Here is a 24097-nt window from a genome sequence, read left to right as displayed (position 1 = left end):
GCGCTGAGTTCCTGGGTCTGTACACCCGCTGTGCCCATCATGAAGGGTTCCCACCATCCCCGTGTTGAGTTCCCGGGTCTGTACACCTGCTGTGCCCATTATGAGGGGTTCCCACCATCCCTGTACTGAGTTCCCAGGTCTGTACACCCGCCGTGCCCAATATGAGGGGTTCCCACCCTCCCTGTGCTGAGTTCCCAGGTCTGTACACCCGCTGTGCCCATTATGAGGGGTTCCCACCATCCCTGTGCTGAGTTCCTGGGTCTGTACACCCGCTGTGCCCAATATGAGGGGTTCCCTCCATCCCTGTGCTGAGTTCCCGGGTCTGTACACCCGCTGTGCCCATTATGAGGGGTTCCCACCATCCCTGCACACCTGCAGATTCAGTCCAATCACGCGCACTCACTCTGAATGAATGGTTATTATACTTTATAAGAAGCCGAATTTATACACGGAACAAACATTACGAATTACGTCTCTTAATACATTTAAGCTGAACTCCGGCATGAGAAAAGCTTTATTTGCTGCAATTTTTCCATTTCTGTTCAGCCGTTCTTGTGACTTGCACACCTGTAGCACCAAGGAGGGTGACACCACTCTACAGAGTCTGCAGCTTTCTATGACACCTTTCTGCAAGCCTTGTTCATATGGGCCTCAGCAGTGTGCGGTGAGCTTTTAGGGCGCAGTTGGGGGTACAACGCGTATTTCTGGGGGTCACAGGTGTTGGGGATACAAATCAAAGTCGGGCGGTGCAGCTGTACACCTATAGCAGCGCATCCCATTGGCTACATATGAACAGGGGAGGATGAGGGGCCCTGGACATGAGCAGATTTCACCCAGGTCATGTGACCTCTTCGATATAACGAGGTAATTATATTGATCATTTATAGTTACATTGTATACTTTTAGGGGATATAACGGGACTGTCTCTATTTGACTTCAAGTGACGTAGATAAGGCGGGGGCGGGGAGGGCGGTCACTTCTTACTCTCCGAGGGGGGGGTTGAAGTGGCTGCGGAGGGGCTCCCAGCAGCGGTAATATTCCTTGTCCAGACGGTTGCAGGTCTCCAGCCCCCAGCGGGTGACGGCCATGCTCAGCGAGGATTCGAACATGAATGCCTGTGGAGGGGGGAGAAGCAATCATTTTATACGCTGATCTGTATTCAGATGATCAAGTTTAGTAAAGCTGAATTCAGGGTTAACCGCTTCCCGAAATACTGCTACGGGGCGCCACGGGGGCGCAAAATCACGTACACTGTATATATGTGATTTTGCATCTCCGGGTGGAGGGTGCGCGCGAGACGGCGCCATTTGCGTCTTTCAATCACCAGGTCCCGGCTGGTGATTAATCACCGGCGCCCAGTGATTACCGAGGATCTCCGACGGGGAGGAGAACTGTTTTGTTTACTAACAGTTCTCCTCCCTGTCAGCTCGGGCACACTGCACAGCATAGCACAGCCATCCAAAGCTGTGTGAGTACAGTGAAGCACACAGACACCGCCCCCCCTAGTAAAACACACCCAACACACAGTTAGCCCCGGCTGGTGATTCCCCGCCAGCAACCAGCGATCTCCAAGTATGTGGGAGCAGGGGCGGACTGACAACTCATGGGGCCCCCGGGCAATAGGGGATCATGGGGTCCCTGTGTCCTTGCCCAAACTCAAGAAAACCTATAAAAAAGGTACCAGGGGCATCTCATGGGGCCCCCTACTGACCCCGGGCCCTCGGGCAGTGCCTGAGTTTCCAAATGGTCAGTCCGCCCCTGCGTGGGAGAGACCTGTGTATAATCAACACTGATCTCCCCTGTCAGCTCCTGCACACTGCTTTGTATGTCTCTGCATAGCACAGCCATACAAAGCAGCGTGCTTACAGTGAAGCACTCACACAGCATGCTGTGAAACAGCACACAGTTAACCCTTTGATCGCCCCTCATGTTAACCCCTTCCTGCCCAGTCTCATTAGTACAGTGTTGGTGATTTGTTTTTAGCACTGGTGACTGTATTGGTGTCACTGGGAATGACACCAAGTCAGTTCCCCCCCAGTGTCAGAATGTCCGCCGCAGTCCCGCTATAAATCGCTGATCGCCGCCATTACTAGTAAAAAATAACTAAATAAAAATTGCAGTATCTAGCCCGCCATTTATGAACGCTATAAATTTCACGTAAACCAATTAATTTACACGTATCGGGATTTTTTTTTTTTTAGCAAAGACACGGAGCAGAATACATTTTGGCCTAATTTTTTGACAAAATTTGATTTTTTAAATTTTTTTTACTGGACATGTTAAATAGCAAAAAGTCAAAAATATTTTGTTTTCTCAAAATTGTCGTTTTTTTTTTTTTTTAATTTTTAAAATTTTTTTATTACTGGACATGTTTAATAGCAAAAAGTCAAAAATAGAGTTTTTTTTCTCAAAATTGTCATTTTTTTTTTATAAAAAAATAAATGCACAGGTGATCAAATACCCCCAAAAGAAAACTCAATTCGTGGGAAAAATAGGACGTAAATTTAATCTGGGTGCGGCGTTCCATGACCGCGCAATTGTCAGTTAAAGTAACGCAGTCCTGCTATAAATTTCACGTAAACCAATTAATTTACACGTATTGGGATTTTTTTTTTAGCAAAGACACAGAGCAGAATACATTTTGGCCTAAATTTTTGCCAAAATTAGATTTTTTTAATTTTTACTGGACATGTTTAATAGCAAAAAAAGTCAAAAATATTTTGTTTTCTCAAAATTGTCGGTTTTTTTTTTAAATTTTTTTATTTTACTGGACATGTTTAATAGCAAAAAGTCAAAAATATTGTTTTTTTCTCAAAATTGTCAGTCTTTTTTTTTTTTATAAAATAAATAAATGCACAGGTGATCAAATACCACCAAAAGAAAGCTCAATTTGTGGGAAAAAAAGGACGTAAATTTAATTTGGGTGCGGCGTTGCATGACCGCGCAATTGTCAGTTAAAGTAACGCAGTCCTGCTATAAATCAGTGATCGCCGCCATTACTAGTAAAAAATAACTAAATAAAAATTTCAGTATCTATCCCGCCATTTGCAAACGCTATAAATTTCACGTAAACCAATTAATTTACACGTATTGGGATTTTTTTTTTTTAGCAAAGACATTTCGCAGAATACATTTTGGCCTAAATTTTTGACAAAATTAGATTTTTTAAATTTTTTTACTGGACATGTTTAATAGCAAAAAGTCAAAAATATTTTGTTTTCTCAAAATTGTCAGACTTTTTTTTTTATATTTATTTATTTATTTAAAAAAATTTTTACTGAACATGTTTAATAGCAAAAAGTCAAAAATATTGTTTTTTTCTCAAAATTGTCGGTCTTTTTTTTTTTATAAAAAAATAAATGCACAGGTGATCAAATACCCCCAAAAGAAAGCTCAATTTGTGGGAAAATAAGGACATAAATTTAATCTGGGTGCGGCGTTGCATGACCGTGCAATTGTCAGTTAAAGTAACGCAGTCCCGCTATAAATCGCTGATCGCCGCCATTACTAGTAAAAAAATAACTAAATAAAAATTTCAGTATCTATCCCGCCATTTGCAAACGCTATAAATTTCACGTAAACCAATTAATTTACACGTATTGGGATTTTTTTTTTTAGCAAAGACATTTTGCAGAATACATTTTGGCCTAAATTTTTGACAAAATTTGATTTTATTAATTTTTTTACTGGACATGTTTAATAGCAAAAAAAGTCAAAAATATTTTGTTTTCTCAAAATTGTCGGTCTTTTTTTTTTTTTCTGTAATTTTTTTTTTACTGGACATGTTTAATAGCAAAAATTCAAAAGTATTGTTTTTTTCTCAAAATTGTCGGTCTTTTTATTTATTTTTTTTTAAATTTTTTTTTACTGGACATGTTTAATAGCAAAAAGTCAAAAATATTGTTTTTTTCTCAAAATTGGCAGTCTTTTTTATAAAAAAAAGAAATGTACAGGTGATCAAATACCCCCAAAAGAAAACTCAATTCGTGGGAAAAAAAAGGACGGAAATTTAATCTGGGTGCGGCGTTGCATGACCGCGCAATTGTCAGTTAAAGTAACGCAGTCCTGCTATAAATCAGTGATCGCCGCCATTACTAGTAAAAAATAACTAAATAAAAATTGCAGTATCTATCCCGCCATTTGCAAACGCTATAAATTTCACGTAAACCAATTAATTTACACGTATTGGGATTTTTTATTTTTAGCAAAGACATTTCGCAGAATACATTTTGGCCTAAATTTTTGGCAAAATTTGATTTTTTAAATTTTTACTGGACATGTTTAATAGCAAAAAAAGTCAAAAATATTTTGTTTTCTCAAAATTGTCGGTGTTTTTTTTTTTATTTTACTGGACATGTTTAATAGCAAAAAGTCAAAAATATTGTTTTTTTCTCAAAATTGTCAGTCTTTTTTTTTTTATATATAAAAAAAATAAATGCACAGGTGATCAAATACCCCCAAAAGAAAGCTCAATTTGTGGGAAAAAAAGGACATAAATTTAATTTGGGTGCGGCGTTCCATGACCGCGTAATTGTCAGTTAAAGTAACGCAGTCCCGCTATAAATCAGTGATCGCCGCCATTACTAGTAAAAAATAACTAAATAAAAATTCCAGTATCTATGAAACGCTTTTATGAAACGCTATAAATTTCACGGAAACAAATTAATTTACATGTATTGGAATCTTTTTTTTTAGCAAAGACACGAAGCAGAATACATTTTGGCCTAAATTTTTGACAAAATTTGATTTTTAAAATGTTTTTACTGGACATGTTTAATAGCAAAAAGTCAAAAATATTTTCTTTTCTCAAAATCGTCGGTCTTTTTTTTTTTTTTTTAATTTTTTTAATTTTTTTTTTACTGGACATGTTTAATAGCAAAAAGTCAAAAATATTGTTTTTTTCTCAAAATTGTCGGTCTTTTTTTTTTTTTTTTTGTAATTTTTTTTTACTGGACATGTTTAATAGCAAAAAGTCAAAAATATAGTTTTTTTCTCAAAATTGTCGGTCTTTTTTTTTTTATAAAAAAAATAAATGCACAGGTGATCAAATACCACCAAAAGAAAGCTCAATTCGTGGGAAAAAAAGAATTTAAATTTAATTTGGGTGCGGCGTTGCATGACCGCGCAATTGTCAGTTAAAGTAACGCAAAAAATGGTCAGGAAGGGGGAGGGGAATCCTCTGGAGGGCAAGGAGTTCTGCAGGCCATAGACGGTTCGCAAATCATCCGATTTTCGCACTGTTAGTGGGGCAATGGCATCGGCCGATTTTCATGGTTCCTCCTCATTTCGTTTATCGGTCATGCTGGAAAATTCGTGAAAAATGACCGATTTTCGAAATCATTGGTGGCAACATTGGATTACAGAAAGAACGATGTTTCATTTTTTGGACGAAAAATCGTCCGATTTTTGAACCGTCTATGGCCTGCATTAATCAAACATCGTCTGCATGCGTATTCTCATTCTAATCCTGGGGGTCTGTGTAGAAGAGATTTGCCGTGCGGATGTCAAGCATTCACACAGGCGCAATGAATTATCAGCCTATTGTTTGTGATGTGATTATTTCCTATGATTGACAGCGCCATCTACTGGCCATAATATAGTATATTGTATAATAATAAATATTCATTTGTTTTATTTCTTTTAATATTAATTAATTGATTTCTACGCAGTACCAGATGTCGCACTTACCATTGTCCCGTCGGCCACCCGCTCAGGCTCCAGTTTGGCGTTGCTGGCCTTCTCGAAGCACTCATAGTCCGGCCCGTGAGGTGTCATGGCGCTGTGCAGACTGCCCCCGCCCGGCTGGAAGCCCTCCTCCTTGGCTTCGTAATGACCCTTAATGAGCCCCATAAACTCGCTCATACAATTCCCTGCGAATAAAGGAAACAGAAGTGACCACCGTCTTCAAAATACAGAATTGAGAAGGGCGTCCACACCGGTTCACCACGATGGCCGCCCTATAGAACGTGGAGGTTCTAAAACTAAATTCCATGGTGTGACAGGTTCTCTTTGCCTGCCATACCTGGGCCCGGGATGAGTGGAGAGAACAAAAGCTGAATGTAGTGACCAGGGGCGGACTGACCATTCGAGCACTTAGGCACTGCCCGAGGGCCCGGGGTCAGTAGGGGGCCCCATGAAATGCCCCTGGTACCTTTTATAGGCTTTTCTGGGTGTGCTTTGAGTGTGGACAAGGACACAGGGGCCCCATGATCCCATTATGCCCGGGGGCCCCATGATTAGTGCCAACAAAAAGTTTATTTCTTACTTCAGTGGGGAAGGGGTTAAATTAACCAAGTGTGTCCCCACTGGAGACATTTCAACTTCCTGTCCCAGTGACACCAGGGTACAAAATAGTGAATAGCAGTCTCCAGGACAGAAAGACAGAAAAAATAACAAAAACTGGACAAACACTACTAAAACCTTCATCTACTGTAGCACTACCCCCTTAGGGGCCGCTGGATTGGAATTGGGTCCCCCTAAAGCTCAATGCAGCCAGGCAACATGCATTTTCCACATCTTGCACATTTGGAGTCAGTAAACAGTCCTTGAGCTCGGTTTTATGGTTTTCCTTAAGGTTGGGAACAGGAGCGGACTGACAACTCATGGGGCCCCCGGGCAATAGGTGATCATGGTGCCCCTGTGTCCTCGACCACACTCAAACCACACCCAAAAAAAGCCTATGAAAGGTACCAGGGGCATCTCATGGGGCCCCCTGCTGACCCTGGGCCCTTGGGCAGTGCCCGCGAACCCGAATGGTCAGTCAGTTAGGAACTTGGATGGGGTTTAGGATTACATGGGATGCCCAAGGAACTGTCAAGCTTGAGGACAACTCCTTAGCAACTATGTACAAATGCAGATAGCAACAGTCTCTTCTTAAAGAGTACTAAAGGCTCTTTGGTGTACTTCCTCAGACCCCGGATGATTCCTCCTCTTCACCCAGTTGCCTGAGGGTATCCCTGAGCAAGGGGGCCCAAGAGCTGCCGATTGAACAGTCCCAGATGAGAAGCTAGTTGGGTATTACACCTGACCACCCTCTCCCTGTATCTGGCTCAGGGGGTGTAGAAGTACTCACACTGTCCTCTCCTGTTAACTCAGTGGGTTGGTGGCTGCCTTCAGGCCTTACGCTAGGCTGGCTCCTTCCCTGCTACACAGGATGTCCTCCCCAGGAGACCTTAAGGCAGTGGACATCCTCTTTTCCAGCATTCTACCTGTAGGTAGGCCCCTCCCTGGGGCCCTATCCCAGTCTCCTCACTCCAGCCTTCCTCAATCCATCTTCCACCCAACACTGCACAGTATTCCCCAGGCTCTGTGATACTTGAGGGTTGCCTTGGTCACCATCCCACCCTCCTGCCAGTGGATTGGCCAAGGTCCCTCAAACATGTAGATCTGGGCCTCTTCTACCCCTCTTCCAGAAAGTTGATCATTTTCTGGAGGGCTCCAGAAACCCTGACCAACCTGTCCTGAGGTGATCGCACTCCTGTCCTAGGTTGACATCAGTCATTCACTGTACTGTATCTAGAGAGGAGCAGCCTGGTCATCCTAGGTTGCTCTCTTGATCTTGAACACCTCCAACTTCTCATATGCATGACACAAGGAGAGGTGTTCTGTAGGCCACATTATATACTACAGGGTCCACAGGGTATACCTACAAGGAGTTAGAGCAGCCTGTTTTTAAGATGGAGGAACCCTTGAAATAGCTGTAAAGTTTGAGGCACCCAGCTAATACTTACTGTATCTACAGCTCAGGCTACAGTATAATGCCTACTAACCATGATGTTCAATGTAAAGGTCCCCCTACATTAGTGGTCAGTGTAATGCCACCCTACATTGATGGTCAGTACAATGCTTCCTTACATTGGTGGTTAGTGGAGATGAGCCCTCTTAGACTTGTGATCAGTAGGAAAATGACCCATTCGTGGTCTTTGGGAGAGTCAGTGTAAGAAGGGCCCCATTACACCGGTGACTAGTGGGAAGACTGCTCCTTACATGAGTGCTTAGTGGGACAATGTCCCTTACATTGGTGGTCAGTTTGAAAAATGTTCCTTACATTAGAGATCAATAGGAAGAATGCTTCTTACTTTGCTGGGCAATGGGAATAATGCTCCTTACATTGGTGGTCACTGGGAAGAATGTCCCTTACATTGGGGGTCAGTGAGAAGAATGTCCCTTACATTGGGGGTCAGTGGGAAGAATGTCCCTTACATTGGTGGTCAGTGGGAATAATGTCCCTTACATTGGGGGTCAGTGGGAATAATGTCCCTTACATTGGGGGTCAGTGGGAATAATGCTCCTTACATTGGGGGTCAGTGGGAAGAATGTCCCTTACATTGGGGGTCAGTGGGAAGAATGTCCCTTACATTGGTGATCAGTGGGAAGAATGTCCCTTACATTGGGGGTCAGTGGGAAGAATGTCCCTTACATTGGTGGTCAGTGGGAAGAATGTCCCTTACATTGGGGGTCAGTGGGAAGAATGTCCCTTACATTGGTGGTCAGTGGGAAGAATGCCCCTTACATTGGGGTCAGTGGGAAGAATGTCCCTTACATTGGGGTCAGTGGGAAGAATGTCCCTTACATTGGTGATCAGGGGGAAGAATGTCCCTTACATTGGGGGTCAGTGGGAAGAATGTCCCTTACATTGGGGGTCAGTGGGAAGAATGTCCCTTACATTGGTGATCAGTGGGAAGAATGTCCCTTACATTGGGGGTCAGTGGGAAGAATGTCCCTTACATTGGTGGTCAGTGGGAAGAATGCTTCTTACATTGGTGGTCAGTGGGAATAATGTCCCTTACATTGGTGATCAGTGGGAAGAATGCTTCTTACATTGGGGGTCAGTGGGAAGAATGTCCCTTACATTGGGGGTCAGTGGGAAGAATGTCCCTTACATTGGTGATCAGTGGGAAGAATGTCCCTTACATTGGGGGTCAGTGGGAAGAATGTCCCTTACATTGGTGGTCAGTGGGAAGAATGTCCCTTACATTGGTGGTCAGTGGGAAGAATGCCCCTTACATTGGGGTCAGTGGGAAGAATGTCCCTTACATTGGGGTCAGTGGGAAGAATGTCCCTTACATTGGTGATCAGGGGGAAGAATGTCCCTTACATTGGGGGTCAGTGGGAAGAATGTCCCTTACATTGGGGGTCAGTGGGAAGAATGTCCCTTACATTGGTGATCAGTGGGAAGAATGTCCCTTACATTGGGGGTCAGTGGGAAGAATGTCCCTTACATTGGTGGTCAGTGGGAAGAATGCTTCTTACATTGGTGGTCAGTGGGAAGAATGTCCCTTACATTGGTGATCAGTGGGAAGAATGCTTCTTACATTGGGGGTCAGTGGGAAGAATGTCCCTTACATTGGGGGTCAGTGGGAAGAATGTCCCTTACATTGGGGGTCAGTGGGAAGAATGTCCCTTACATTGGGGGTCAGTGGGAAGAATGTCCCTTACATTGGGGGTCAGTGGGAAGAATGTCCCTTACATTGGGGGTCAGTGGGAAGAATGTCCCTTACATTGGGGTCAGTGGGAAGAATGTCCCTTACATTGGGGTCAGTGGGAAGAATGTCCCTTACATTGGTGATCAGGGGGAAGAATGTCCCTTACATTGGGGGTCAGTGGGAAGAATGTCCCTTACATTGGGGGTCAGTTGGAAGAATGTTCCTTACATTGGTGGTCAGTGGGAAGAATGTCCCTTACATTGGTGATCAGTGGGAAGAATGTCCCTTACATTGGTGGTCAGTGGGAAGAATGTCCCTTACATTGGTGGTCAGTGGGAAGAATGTTCCTTACATTGGTGGTCAGTGGGAAGAATGTCCCTTACATTGGTGATCAGTGGGAAGAATGTCCCTTACATTGGTGGTCAGTGGGAAGAATGCCCCTTACATTGCTGGTCAGTGGGAAGAATGTCCCTTACATTGGTGGTCAGTGGGAAGAATGTCCCTTACATTGGTGGTCAGTGGGAAGAATGCCCCTTACATTGATGGCCAGTGGGAAGAATGTAATTTACATTGTTGGTCAGTGGGAGAAGGAGGACCAACTGAAGGATCTCTCTCTGAGATCCAACATTTTCAAGCCTGGGCCTTGACTGCTTGCTTGGCCCAGGAATTATTCCTGATCCTGGGGAGGCCCAGGGAGGGATTCCCCTAAAGACACAGGGCCCAGTGAGGAAGAGGAGGACCTGAATGTGGGTCCAGGCCCTGGTGAGGATATGGATGTCTACAGGCAGAAAATTATTGATCGCTTTATGGCGATTGGAAGAGCTGAGGAGAAGTGTAAATTTTTGAAAGCTGAACACAAATCCTTGAGAGCCAAATACTGCCAGGCTTGGAGTAAGAATCGATTGACCATGAAGCCAGAGTTACAGTAGATGGAGGAAAAGGAACAAATATTTTTGTTGGAAAAGTTGAAAACCAGAAGTGGAGCTTTTAAAGAAAAGTTTGACAATGAGAGGCGATTTGCCAGCCAGACATCAGCAAGTTCTGTGGATCAACAACCTCAGGTAACAGACGACCCGGCTCCATCTGCCTCAGCTTCTCTTCCCCCATGTCATCCTTGGGAATCGCCAGGGGGTTGAGAGTAAACATGGCGTCCTAACATTTATTCAGCTGATGGAGTCACCCCTGAGGGCAGACAGGTTCACTTTTTCTGATAACCCTTCAGATGTCCCTGAGGATGGGCACAGGAGGTACAAACCAGTGAAGCCAGTACAGGTGGAGAAATCCCAGCACACAAAGATGGCTCCTTCCAACATGTCTGCCCCACCAGCTGTGGTGGATGGTGTCCCGGCTAAGGAGCAGAAAGAGAAGGAGCTGTGTAAAGAGTAGCCTGTGGGACCTTCTGCTGTGGAGGAACCCTCTGTGGATAGACAAGGAAAACCCCTAGTAGAGGTGTCACCAGACCATCAGAGGACATCCTGGACATTTTCACTGTTCCTGCTGAGACCAGTAGTTTCTCTGAGACTTCTACTACAGGTAAGATGACTGCCAGCTCCAAAGACTATGTTGCTGCATCTGAGCCTCCCTCTGTTGCACAGGTGATTGATGCTGGTGGGGGAGGGGATCAGCACAGTGCAGCATGTGGAGTGGAAGCAGCCATGGAGGTCTCTTGTGCAGGGGCGGACTGACCATTGGGGAACTCGGGCACTGCCCGAGGGCCCGGGGTCAGTAGGGGGCCCCATGAGAAGCCCCTGGTACCTTTCATAGGCTTTTTTGGGTGTGGTTTGAGTGTGGGCAAGAACACAGGGGCCCCAAGAGTTGTCAGTCCGCCCCTGCTTCTGTGTCAGTGATATTTCAACTGTTTCAACTTCACTGTCCTCAGCTGAAAGCCCTGTGCTGGAGGAGAAGATGCCAGCTGGAGCTGAAGCATCTATGGTTGCAGCAGTATGGACACTTGTGAAGACAGCAGGAACTAAGAGTGCGCCAGCAATTAATGAGGTATAGGAAGTGCCGGGGCCTTCGGCTGTGGAGAGGTTTGGTGCCAAAGTGGTTTCAAGGCAGCCTTTGATAAAATCGGTGACAATTCTGGTCTGTAGCAAATCACTACCAGAGGCTGTTTTGGTAGCGTGGCTATGCCAATATGGTGAGGTTCTCACTCCACTGGGGAAGGTTCTTGATGAATGTGGATAGGGGCCTGGAAAGTGGTGCTGCAATTGAGGGTGCTGGGCAATGTGGTTCAGCACCTGCCCTGCTCAGCTTTTTTGGGGAGGGATAGGCTGACCATTTTCTATCAGGGTCAGCCTGAGGTATGTAATAATTGTGGAGAGAAAGGTCAATTTGCATCATCCTGCACCATCAAGAAATGCTCACAGTGCCAGGATTTGGTGCAATTTGTGTCCAGGGGCGGACTGACAGCTCATGGGGCCCCCGGGTAATAAGGGATCATGGGGGCCCTGTGTCCTTGCCCAAACTGAAAAAAGCCTATGAAAAAGGTACCAGGGGCATCTCATGGGGCCCCCTACCGACCCCGGGCCTTCGGGCAGTGCCCGAGTTTCCAAATGGTCAGTCCGCCCCTGTTTGTGTCAGCACTTGGGTCATCCATATAGTCAGTGCCCAGAGGCACTACATAACTTGCCAGGATTGGAGGCTAAGATGCAGAGGCTTGATAAAGAGGATGAGGCAGCTGAAGCTAGGGAGGAAACCGTTGTTGCCCCTCCTGTGTCTGTTCCATCTGTTGTATCAGATTGTTTCCCCTAGTAATGTGGTCCCTGAGTCTGTCCCTCCTGCGGTGGTTCCTAATTCTACTGTGTGCAGATCCTCCAGACTAGCGGAAGCTGCTGGGGAGGGGGTAGTGGATTTTCCCTCTCGGCCTACTCAACCTCCATTCTCGACAACGTGGCCAGAAGAGTGTGGGCGTGCTTGATGGGGGTGAAGCCGATGGGGCTGAGGGAGGGGTGTCCATGTCCCATGTCTCACCTTCTGTTGAAGGGGATTCTGCTGATGAGTGGTGGGAAAAGATTAGAAAGAAGAAGAAGAAGAGGATGAAGAAGAGCGGTTCTTTCTTCCTCAGAATCAGAGCCAGGAGTTGTTCCTCTTGGCTAGTGGTTTATTTCCTCCTTGTGCTGCCCGCCACTAAAATGGCGTTCATTGGGAAGAACCTCCATTCTCAACAACGTGGCCAGAAGAGTGTGGGGGTGCTGGATGGGGGTGAAGCCGATGGGGCTGAGGGAGGGGTGTCCATGTCCCATGTCTCACCTTCTGTTGAAGGGGATTCTGCTGATGAGGGGTGGGAGAAGATTAGAAGGGAGAAGAAGAAGAGGATGAAGAAGAGCGGTTTTTTCTTCCTCAGAATCAGAGCCAGGAATTGTTCCTCTTGGCTAGTGGTTTATTTCCTCCTTGTGCTGCCCGCCACTAAAATGGCGTTCATTGGGAAGACTGCTGCTTATATTGGTGGCCAAAAGGAAGAATGTCCCTTACATTGCTCATAGGTCAAGGAACCCCGAGCACCTTTTGAAGGAACTCTAGTTGAGTTCCAAATTCACCTTGATGACAGGTTATCTTTTCATACTGGATCTTTAGTACTCAGTGTCCACAAAGGTCTCTGGTTTGCACCCTGACAACACTAGCCCGGTATCCCAATTTACTCACTGTGATAATATGGCGGGCGGAAGGTGTGGTTCGCTACGCCCCAGCGTGGAGGAAAGATGACAAAATCTGCGATCGCCACACCGGGCCTCAGAGACTTGGCTGTAAGCACGGTGAAGATAGACGGGTCCTGCAAATAGGAGGTACACAACTTTGTTACTGCGCCATCTAAACATTCCAAGAACATCTGAAAAAAAATGAAATTACACAGCCTCAGACTCACGGCATGATCGAACGCCACGCAGTTTATGACCATGAAGTTATCCAGGTTGTACTTGTAGGGTGCGTAGTTCCCGTGCCAAGCGGCAACGTTAAACGGAAAAAAGTCCTTCAGAGGGATAAAAAACAAAAATCTGTATAGTTGAATGTTCTTCTCTGACCTGCAAGCTGGCCGTACATGTTACAATCTTTACTTATAATCCAACATCTCCCTACGGTCAGATTCACACCATTTCATGTGTATGTTCATGCATTTTCACATGCGTTATCAATGTAGTAGTGATGGGGAAATCTGCCTGGGTTCGACTTGACAAGGGTTCAGCAAATCGTGTTCAAAATTCGGTGAGCCCACACTAACCCTAGGTTCACATCTGTGCGGGTGGTGCCGCTGAGGAGCCGCACGAAAAACCACCCACACAGAGAAATGCGGACCCGCGGGTGGGTGCCATTAGTTCTAAGTGGCACGCCGCCCGCACTGGAAAACGCAGCCGTACTGGGAACCTCGGCTGCGTTTTCCAAAGAAGTGCAGGGACTTCTACCCTGTGTGTCACGGGCATGGGAGTCCATTCAAATGAATGAGCTCTCGTGCCCGTGCAAAACGTGGTCCGCACAGCCGCAAATATGTGAACAGGGGGTTACAGATGAATTCTGGTGAAGTCTATGGGGGACAAATCTTGCTGTTAAATTCTGGCCGCCTTTAGGGCTAATAGGCAAACTACTGTTAAAAAAGGGCATGGGAGGCTTGGACACTTCCATGGAGTACATGTACCAATCCATTAAAAATAAGAAAAAAAAACACTCATGCTCAGTGTAAAATTGTCCAACAGCAGGATAATCCTGAACAGCAAGGCGAGGCCCAAACTTACAAGCGACAAAGACATCACCAATGCAGAGTAGCTCAAATCTCACAAGAAGACACTGCAATGCAATACAGGGTCATCTCACAAGATTTGTACTATTCAACATGCTCGGCGTAAAATTGGCCAACAGCAGGATAATCCTGAACAGCAAGGCGAGGCCCAAACTTACAAGCGACAAAGACATCACCAATGCAGAGTAGCTCAAATCTCACAAGAATTCACTGCAACACAATACAGGGTCATCTCACAAGATTTGGACTATTCAACATTCTGGGAGATCAAGGGGAATCTGACTTTACCCTTTCCTAGCAACTGCAGGAGGAAGCCAGGTAGAGGTAGGTATTAACTAACTTTTTTTCCCCCATGTGTTTTTTTTTTTTTTCCACTGAGATGCAAGGTTCACTTTACTGACAAGGCAAGGTACACTTTACTGACAGGTCCACTTTAAGCAGGGAGGTTGAGGCGTCCTCTAATGGTCAATCTACAAATCTCTATTACAAAAATATGGAAGAACAAGCTTGCCATTGTATCTGGCAGAAAGATGGACATACCTGCAGGGAGGTGAACAGTCTGCCCTGGTACTTGTTGATTACTGTGTAGCCGCCTTTCACAATCCGGTCTTCAAACCAGGCCACTGGGGTCAGGAAGTCTCTGGGGTTTGCCAGTCCATTGGCCCCTATGGTAACACATGATGGGTACATCTGTGAACCCCGTGATTTCATGTCTACCGCACAACACACAATAAAGAAATTGACTCCTAGTATGCCTTTAGGCGCGCTGATAGTGGGAATGTTATGAATGGAGACAGGTCCACCCCAATGGGGAAATACAGATCTTGCAGCTGATATCCTATCCCAAGAGGCCTAGCACCAGGCATATTTCTCATAATAAGTGCACACTTGCTATAAAATGTTAAATATCTGGAATTGTTACATTGAATCACGTACAGTGATCACAATGCCTGACAATGTGGATTCAGTGGCCACAGTGATCAATGCCTCCATTTATTTTTCTCTACAGAATGACCATCTACTGCCTAAACTTGGATGCTGGCACACAAACATGTACTGGAAATCCACATGCCCTTGCTGTGTTCATAAATGTCTGACACAGATCAGCCCCTGCTGCAGCCTCCTGTGACTTGCTACAAAGTTACAGTGTTGCAATATGATCTCCAGGTTCCCCTTTTCAAAGTTACAGTGTTACAATCTGATCTCCGGGTTCCTCTCTTCAAAGTTACAATGTTGCAATCTGATCTCCAGGTTCCCCTCTTCAAAGTTACAATGTAGCAAATGCAATGTTGTCTGATCATTGGGGGGAGTGAGGAAATGCTTCCTAATGCCTGCAGCAGACTGATCAAATCATCCCAGCCTAGGCAAAGTCACTGATGGGAGCACAAGGACAGCTTTCTAATGATAAAGGTGAAGTTTTCAGGAAAAAATGATTTGTTTCAAAACAATGGGTCAGGAATGTATTCATGCAGATTTGTAATGTTACTGACAGGTCCACTTTAAGCAGGGAGGTTGAATGAGGCTCCCTTAGGTGGCCAATCTGCACATTTCTATTTTTAATCCAATAACAAAAATACAGAAGAGCAAGCTTGCTAAAAACCCCCTTCGCCCTTCTGAAGATTTACCCCCCCCCCCTTTCTGAGGATTTACCCCCCCCCCCCCCCCCCGACCAGGCCATTTTTTGCGATGCGACGCTGCGTTACTTTAACTGACAATTGTGCGGTCATGCTACGCTGCACCCAAATGAAATGTATGTCCTCTTTTCCCCACAAATAGAGCTTTCTTTTGGTGGTATGTGCTATAAACAAAAAAAAGACGGACAATTTAAAAAAATATATATATATACTTTAGACTTTTTTCTATTAAACATGTCTAGTAAAAAAATTTAAAAAAATCAAATTTCATCATAAATTTAGGCCAAAATGTATTCTGCTCTGTGTCTTTGTTAACAAAAAATCCCAATACGTGTAAATTAATTGGATTACGTGAAAGTTATAGCGTGCACAAATGGCGGTATATATACTGAAATTTTTTCTTTTTTTTTTACTAGTAATGTCGGTGATCAGCGACTTATAGCGGGACTGCAGCGGGCATTCTGACACTGGGGGGGGACTGACTTGGTGTCACTGACATCCCCAGTGCCACCAATACAGTGATCAGTGCTAATAAAAAGCACTGACACTGTACTAATGGCACTGGGCAGGAAGGGGTTAACATCTAGGGTGAGCAAAGGGTTAACTGTGTGCTATTTCACAGTATGCTGTGTGTGTGATGTACACTGTAAGCACACTGCTTGGTATGGCTGTGCTATGCAGAGCCATACAAAGCAGTGTGCAGGAGCTGACAGGGAAGAGATCTGTGTTTTTTATACACAGGTCTCTCCCCTGTCGGTAATACTTGGAGATTGCCGGTTGCTGGCGGGGAATCACCGCCCGGGGCCCATATATATGTGTGTGTATATATATATATATATATATGTATGTGTGTGTGTATATATATATATATATATATATATATATATATATCTCATGGGATTTTGCGCATCCGTGCCACCCTGTAGCACTATTTCTGCTATAGGGCGGCGTGGAAGCGGGTTTTACAAAAAAAAAAAAAAGCACCAATACCCCCCCCCCCCTTACCTTCCTTTTAACAGTATTTAGATTTTCTTACCAATTGGCCCCAGATCAGGGAGCTCGAAATGGACGCCAAACACCTCAAGGACATATCCTCTGGAGTCCCCAAAGACCTCCACGCTGAAGCGCATGCCTTGCTGGGGGGGGGGGGGGCAGAATGGGGAAAACAGGTGAATTTCAGGTATGGGGGATGGGACAGGAGACTCCATGCACTGCCGCAGTGTTATCAATGAGTGTTGTCATACCTGAATTACACAGATCTCCTTGGGCTCCACCAAAATCTTCCCAAATTCCGTCAGGATGAGGAGCTTTCCCTGCTGAGGAACTGTCGGGGAGAAAAAAAAACACAGGAAATTTAAGGATGCTTTAATTAAAAACATTTTTTTGTTAATCTTTTTTTTCAATTTTTTAAATCTTTTTTTTTGTTAATCTTTTTTTTCAATTTTTTTTTTTTTGTTAATCTTTTTTTTTCAATTTTTTTTTTTTTGTTAATCTTTTTTTTTATTCACAAGAACCTGTTTGTAGCAATAAAACCCCCCCAAAATGACATAACTGCGGGCAATTGTATTATCGCTTGTGCAAGGCTGATATTTGCCCCCCCCCCCCATCCACAATCCATAGATGAAGTGAGTTGTATTCAGGTCTCATGACAATGAATGGGATCACTGCACGTTTATCCGAACCACATCCAGTATAAATGGGCCCCTAAGTCCCAGAGGGCCCTTGTACATTTGTACGGTCTCCACAAATACTTTATCCTCGCTTGAATGATACATACTACTGCCTTGTTAAAATTCCTGTATGGATCTGATATCAGGTAGGCTGGACTTGCGATGCTCCAGGACTGAGCAGCCTCCATATGTCAATATATAAGTGCTACATGGTCCTAGAGGAATGGAGCCCCCAGCCACCACCACGGAAAAAGAGAACGCTCCCACAATGTTACTGGACAGACTGCTATTAAAATATATGGGGTTCTTTTTAAAACCATATAATGGGAGGGGAAAGGCCTTGCCATTTTTTAAAATAACAGGTTCTCTTTATAGAAACTAAGTTCTGTGTGTAAAGATTTCCAACATTTTCCATTCTTTGCAGACAGTTATTACGATCAGACGATAGAGGGCGCCAGTGTACCAGCTGGGAACACTTTCTGTTTGGAATAAGAAATATAGTCCTTTTTTCCATTTATTACAGCAGCTGCCAAAATGATTCTATAGTACAGAATGTAATGAGAACATAAACTACAAAATAAATCCTGGGACTTGTAATAAGCCAATATTATTCCATTTCGATGTACACTATATTGTCAAACGTATTGGTCAGCCGGCCTTTCCACGCACATGACCTTTAATGGCCCCCCAGTCTTAGTCCGTAGGGTTCAGTATTGGGCCTCCTGCCTTTCCACACACATGACCTTTAATGGCCTCCCAGTTTTAGTCCGTAGGGTTCAATATTGAGTTGGCCCTGCCCTTGCCACGCACATGACCTTTAATGGCCCCCCAGTCTTAGTCCGTAGGGTTCAATATTGAGTTGGCCCCGCCCTTTGCAGCTATTACATCTTCAACTCTCCTGGGAAGGCCGTCCACAAGGTTTAGGAGGGTGTCTAGGGGAAGGTTGGACCATTCTTCCAGAAGCACATTTGTCAGGTCAGGCACTGATGTCGGGGGAGGAGGCCTGGCTCACAGTCTCCGCTCTAATTCATCCCAAAGGTGTTCTATGGGGTTGAGGTCAGGACTCTGTGCAGGACAGTCAAGTTCCTCCACCCCAAACTGGCTCCTCCGTGTCTTTATGGACTTTGCTTTGTGCACTGGGGGGCAGTCATGTTGGAACAGGAAGGAGCCATCCCCAAATTCTTCCCACAAAGTTGGGAGCATGAAATTGTCCAAAATGTTGCCTTAAGAGTTCCCTTCACTGGAACTAGGGGGCCAAGCCCAACCCCTGAAAAACAACCCCACACCATAATCCCCCCTCCACCAAACTTTACACTTGGCACAATGCAGTCAGGCAAGTACCGTTCTCCTGGTGACCGCCAAACCCAGACATGTCCATCGGATTGCCAGACAGAGAAGCGTGATTGGTCCCTCCAGAGAACACGCCTCCACTGCTCTAGAGTCCAGTGGCAGCGTGCTTTACACCATGGCATCCGATGCTTTGCATTGCACTTGGTGATGGAAGGCTTGGATGCAGCTGCTTGGCCATGGAAACCCATTCCATGAAGCTCTCTACGCACTGTTGTTGGGCTCATCTGAAGGCCACACCAAGTTTGGAGGTCTTTAGCTATTGACTCTGCAGACAGTTGGCGACTTCTGCGCACTGTGCGCTTCAGCATGCGCTGACCCCGCCCTGTCATGTGACGTGGCCTACCACTTGGTGGCTGAGTGGCTGTTGTTCCCAGTTGCTTCCACTTTGTTATAATCCCACTAACAGTTGAGCGTGGAATATTTAGTAGCCAGGAAATGTCACGGATGGACTTATTGCCCAGGTGGCCACCTATCACGGGACCACGCTTGGAGTCACTAAGCTCCTGAGAGCGACCCATTCTTTCACCAATGTTTGTAGAAGCAGTCTGCATGCCTAGGGGCTTGATTGTATACACCTGTGTCCATGGAGGGGATTGGAACCACTTAATCCAATAATTTGGAGGGCTGGCCCAATACTTTTGACAATATAGTGTATTTGACAAAGGAACTTTTCCTATACCAACAACTGAACTATGCCCCAAATCAGGAAATGAGATTCAAATTAAATCTATACAAAGCACAGAGCTTGCTTCACCATATCTGCCTTTACATACATATGAAACATGACACATATGATAGCACGCAGCGCCCACTTAGCTCCCACCCTCAGTTCTATCCATTTGCCTTTTTGGAGTACAATATCACTTTGGACCTGCTGTAAGAAATATGACCAGATCAGGGGCGGACTGACAACTCATGTGGCCCCCGGGCAATAGGGGATCATGTGGCCTCTGTGTCCTTGCCCAAACTCAAAAAAATCTAGGAAAAAGGTACCAGGGGCATCTCATGGGGCCCCCTACTGACCCCGGGCCCTCGGGCAGTGCCCGAGTTTCCAAATGGTCAGTCCGCCCCTGGACCAGATGCAAACGGGAAGTGACTGCAGAGATAAGAAAAGTACATACTGATAACTTTAATTCTTTTTTATCCCTCTTAAATTATATCTAGAGCCAAAAAAAAAAATGTTTTTGTTTTTTGGATGTGTTGTAGCCTCACTCATTTTTTTTCCCTGCCTTTGTCCCATTGGGGAGATTTTGCTTCACGTCCTGACTTAGGGACACAGCAAGAAAAGATGGGAAGTTTCATCCAAACCCAGAAGGCAGTTGTCATTCCTTGGCCAATGAGCAGATGGCGGGGGATTCCACGCAAAAAAAGCCACGATGCTCGTTACATCATTTCCCTAATATGGCCATATCTGATCAATGACTGACCTAATAATGGCTGAGTGGCCATATCTGATCAATGACCGACCTAATAGTGGCTGAGTGGCCATATCTGATCAATAACCGACCTAATAGTGGCTGAGTGGCCATATCTGATCAATAACCGACCTAATAATGGCTGAGTGGCCATATCTGATCAATGACCGACCTAATAGTGGCTGAGTGGCCATATCTGATCAATGACCGACCTAATAGTGGCTGAGTGGCCATATCTGATCAATGACCGACCTAATAATGGCTGAGTGGCCATATCTGATCAATGATCGACCTAATAGTGGCTGAGTGGCCATATCTGATCAATGATCGACCTAATAGTGGCTGAGTGGCCATATCTGATCAATAACTGACCTAATAATGGCTGAGTGGCCATATCTGATCAATGACCGACCTAATAATGGCTGAGTGGCCATATCTGATCAATGACCGACCTAATAGTGGCTGAGTGGCCATATCTGATCAATGACCGACCTAATAGTGGCTGAGTGGCCATATCTGATCAATGACCGACCTAATAGTGGCTGAGTGGCCATATCTGATCAATGATCGACCTAATAGTGGCTGAGTGGCCATATCTGATCAATGATCGACCTAATAGTGGCTGAGTGGCCATATCTGATCAATAACTGACCTAATAATGGCTGAGTGGCCATATCTGATCAATGACCGACCTAATAGTGGCTGAGTGGCCATATCTGATCAATGACCGACCTAATAGTGGCTGAGTGGCCATATCTGATCAATGACTGACCTAATAATGGCTGAGTGGCCATATCTGATCAATGACCGACCTAATAATGGCTGAGTGGCCATATCTGATCAATGATCGACCTAATAGCGGCTGAGTGGCCATATCTGATCAATAACCGACCTAATAATGGCTGAGTGGCCATATCTGATCAATGACCGACCTAATAATGGCTGAGTGGCCATATCTGATCAATGATCGACCTAATAGCGGCTGAGTGGCCATATCTGATCAATGATCGACCTAATAGTGGCTGAGTGGCCATATCTGATCAATGACCGACCTAATAATGGCTGAGTGGCCATATCTGATCCATGACCGACCTAATAATGGCTGAGTGGCCATATCTGATCCATGACCGACCTAATAGTGGCTGAGTGGCCATATCTGATCAATGACCAACCTAATAGTGGCTGAGTGGCCATATCTGATCCATGACCGACCTAATAGTGGCTGAGTGGCCATATCTGATCAATGACCGACCTAATAATGGCTGAGTGGCCATATCTGATCAATGATCGACCTAATAGTGGCTGAGTGGCCATATCTGATCAATGATCGACCTAATAGTGGCTGAGTGGCCATATCTGATCAATGACCGACCTAATAGTGGCTGAGTGGCCATATCTGATCAATGACCGACCTAATAGTGGCTGAGTGGCCATATCTGATCAATGACTGACCTAATAATGGCTGAGTGGCCATATCTGATCAATGACCGACCTAATAATGGCTGAGTGGCCATATCTGATCAATGATCGACCTAATAGCGGCTGAGTGGCCATATCTGATCAATAACCGACCTAATAATGGCTGAGTGGCCATATCTGATCAATGACCGACCTAATAATGGCTGAGTGGCCATATCTGATCAATGATCGACCTAATAGCGGCTGAGTGGCCATATCTGATCAATGATCGACCTAATAGTGGCTGAGTGGCCATATCTGATCAATGACCGACCTAATAATGGCTGAGTGGCCATATCTGATCCATGACCGACCTAATAGTGGCTGAGTGGCCATATCTGATCAATGACCAACCTAATAGTGGCTGAGTGGCCATATCTGATCCATGACCGACCTAATAGTGGCTGAGTGGCCATATCTGATCAATGACCGACCTAATAATGGCTGAGTGGCCATATCTGATCAATGATCGACCTAATAGTGGCTGAGTGGCCATATCTGATCAATGATCGACCTAATAGTGGCTGAGTGGCCATATCTGATCAATGATCGACCTAATAGTGGCTGAGTGGCCATATCTGATCAATAACTGACCTAATAATGGCTGAGTGGCCATATCTGATCAATGACCGACCTAATAATGGCTGAGTGGCCATATATGATCAATGACCGACCTAATAGTGGCTGAGTGGCCATATCTGATCAATGATCGACCTAATAGTGGCTGAGTGGCCATATCTGATCAATGATCGACCTAATAGTGGCTGAGTGGCCATATCTGATCAATAACTGACCTAATAATGGCTGAGTGGCCATATCTGATCAATGATCGACCTAATAATGGCTGAGTGGCCATATTTGATCAATGATCGACCTAATAGCGGCTGAGTGGCCATATCTGATCAATGACCGACCTAATAGTGGCTGAGTGGCCATATCTGATCAATAACTGACCTAATAGTGGCTGAGTGGCCATATCTGATCAATGACCGACCTAATAATGGCTGAGTGGCCATATCTGATCAATGACCGACCTAATAGTGGCTGAGTGGCCATATCTGATCAATGACCAACCTAATAATGGCTGAGTGGCCATATCTGATCAATGATCGACCTAATAGTGGCTGAGTGGCCATATCTGATCAATGATCGACCTAATAGTGGCTGAGTGGCCATATCTGATCAATGACCGACCTAATAATGGCTGAGTGGCCATATCTGATCAATGACCGACCTAATGGTGGCCGAGTGGCCATATTAGGGCAATGATGTCATGATCATTCCCGCCCCTTTGTGTAAGTGCCTGGCACCAACAGCTGGCTTTCTGGTTTGGACCAAACCCATTCTCATCCCCTCTTGGCCAGTTGTCACTGGAATAAGCGTCTTGTTCTTTTGACAACTCAACATTTTGGATTTTTCCTCACTTTTAGCTCCAGTGACAATAGTCACATTCTAGGTATCTATAGTGGCTGTCATAAAGTGAGACTTTGCTGCTGTAAATTGTAATATGGTGTCTTCTTCTAAAGACACTAAGATGGTCGTAAATATATTTTTCCCATACAAATATTCGGAGTCCTCAGAACAAAGTTCTGCCAGCATTGGTCCAGTCTGAAAATCCAATCGTATATACTTCCAAATAGTGATGGGCCAAATACGCCGCTGTTCGGTTTGCGGTCGAACATTTGAACCTAATGAATGTTTGACCACGACAGCTACTAAAACTAAAAACATTCTTTAAATGTTTCAGCTGTCAGCGGGCTTCATCGCATCACAAAGAAACCCCCATCCACATCCAATGTGAATACTAAGTGATACAGTAGTAAATCTTCTTATCCATAGCAATTCTCTGTACGTTGTGCTCCAATCGGTGCTCCCCCTCCAGAGCCCCCCCTCACCACAGATAACTGACCACCTGGAATGGTTGGCCAATTATCGCATGAGATGTTGCAGCGCTCTCCTGCAGGAAAGTTGGCTGTCCGTGTGGTCTTGGTACCTCTATACGCTGATGACAGACTCCATAGTGGAAACACCTCTAGACCAATCGTCTGCGACAAAACTCCTCCAAAACCTCCACAGTTCTCCTCCACCAGCAATCCTTCGTTTTCTTTATTATTTCTTTATTTTCACCTGGTCTTTGAGGGTTTCTCCACGCTGCCAACAGTGACCACATAAACACCCAGCATGCCTGAGTAGAGAACACTACCATGATCAGACCATTTAAATCTGTCACCCAAGGATCATAGGATCATGGTGGTGTTCTCTACTCAGGCATGCTGGGTGTTTATGTGGTCACTGTTTGCAGCATGTATATATATATATACACAACGCCACCATCAGGCCCACCCTGCAGGCCAGAGTACTTGGTGTCATTCTAGGCTCCAATCTGTCCTTCCAGCCCCAAGTTCAATCGCTA

At 45.2% G+C, this 24097-nt stretch overlaps 1 protein-coding gene across 1 annotated transcript in view; it reads right to left on the bottom strand.

Moving 5' to 3' along the window:
- Positions 1 to 409: 409 nt before the first annotated feature.
- Positions 410 to 24097, bottom strand: part of LOC149436797 (homogentisate 1,2-dioxygenase-like) — a 68394-nt gene continuing 44706 nt past the window's right edge. Inside the window, exons 8-14 of the mRNA XM_089661450.1 lie at positions 17036 to 17115; positions 16828 to 16927; positions 14698 to 14822; positions 13291 to 13395; positions 13071 to 13197; positions 5689 to 5870; positions 410 to 1115 (exon numbers count right to left, since the gene is read on the bottom strand). Of these exons, the coding sequence (XP_089517576.1) occupies positions 981 to 1115; positions 5689 to 5870; positions 13071 to 13197; positions 13291 to 13395; positions 14698 to 14822; positions 16828 to 16927; positions 17036 to 17115 (854 nt within the window). The 3' untranslated portion in view covers positions 410 to 980. The remainder of the gene's footprint in view (positions 1116 to 5688; positions 5871 to 13070; positions 13198 to 13290; positions 13396 to 14697; positions 14823 to 16827; positions 16928 to 17035; positions 17116 to 24097) is intronic.

The sequence above is a fragment of the Staurois parvus genome, unplaced genomic scaffold (genome assembly GCF_062004578.1).
Source record: "Staurois parvus isolate SC_StPar_1 unplaced genomic scaffold, SC_StPar_1.0 ptg001341l, whole genome shotgun sequence".
NCBI lineage: Eukaryota > Metazoa > Chordata > Amphibia > Anura > Ranidae > Staurois > Staurois parvus.
Note: the sequence above shows the minus strand (reverse complement) of the source record. Positions and strands in the feature narration are given on the sequence as shown.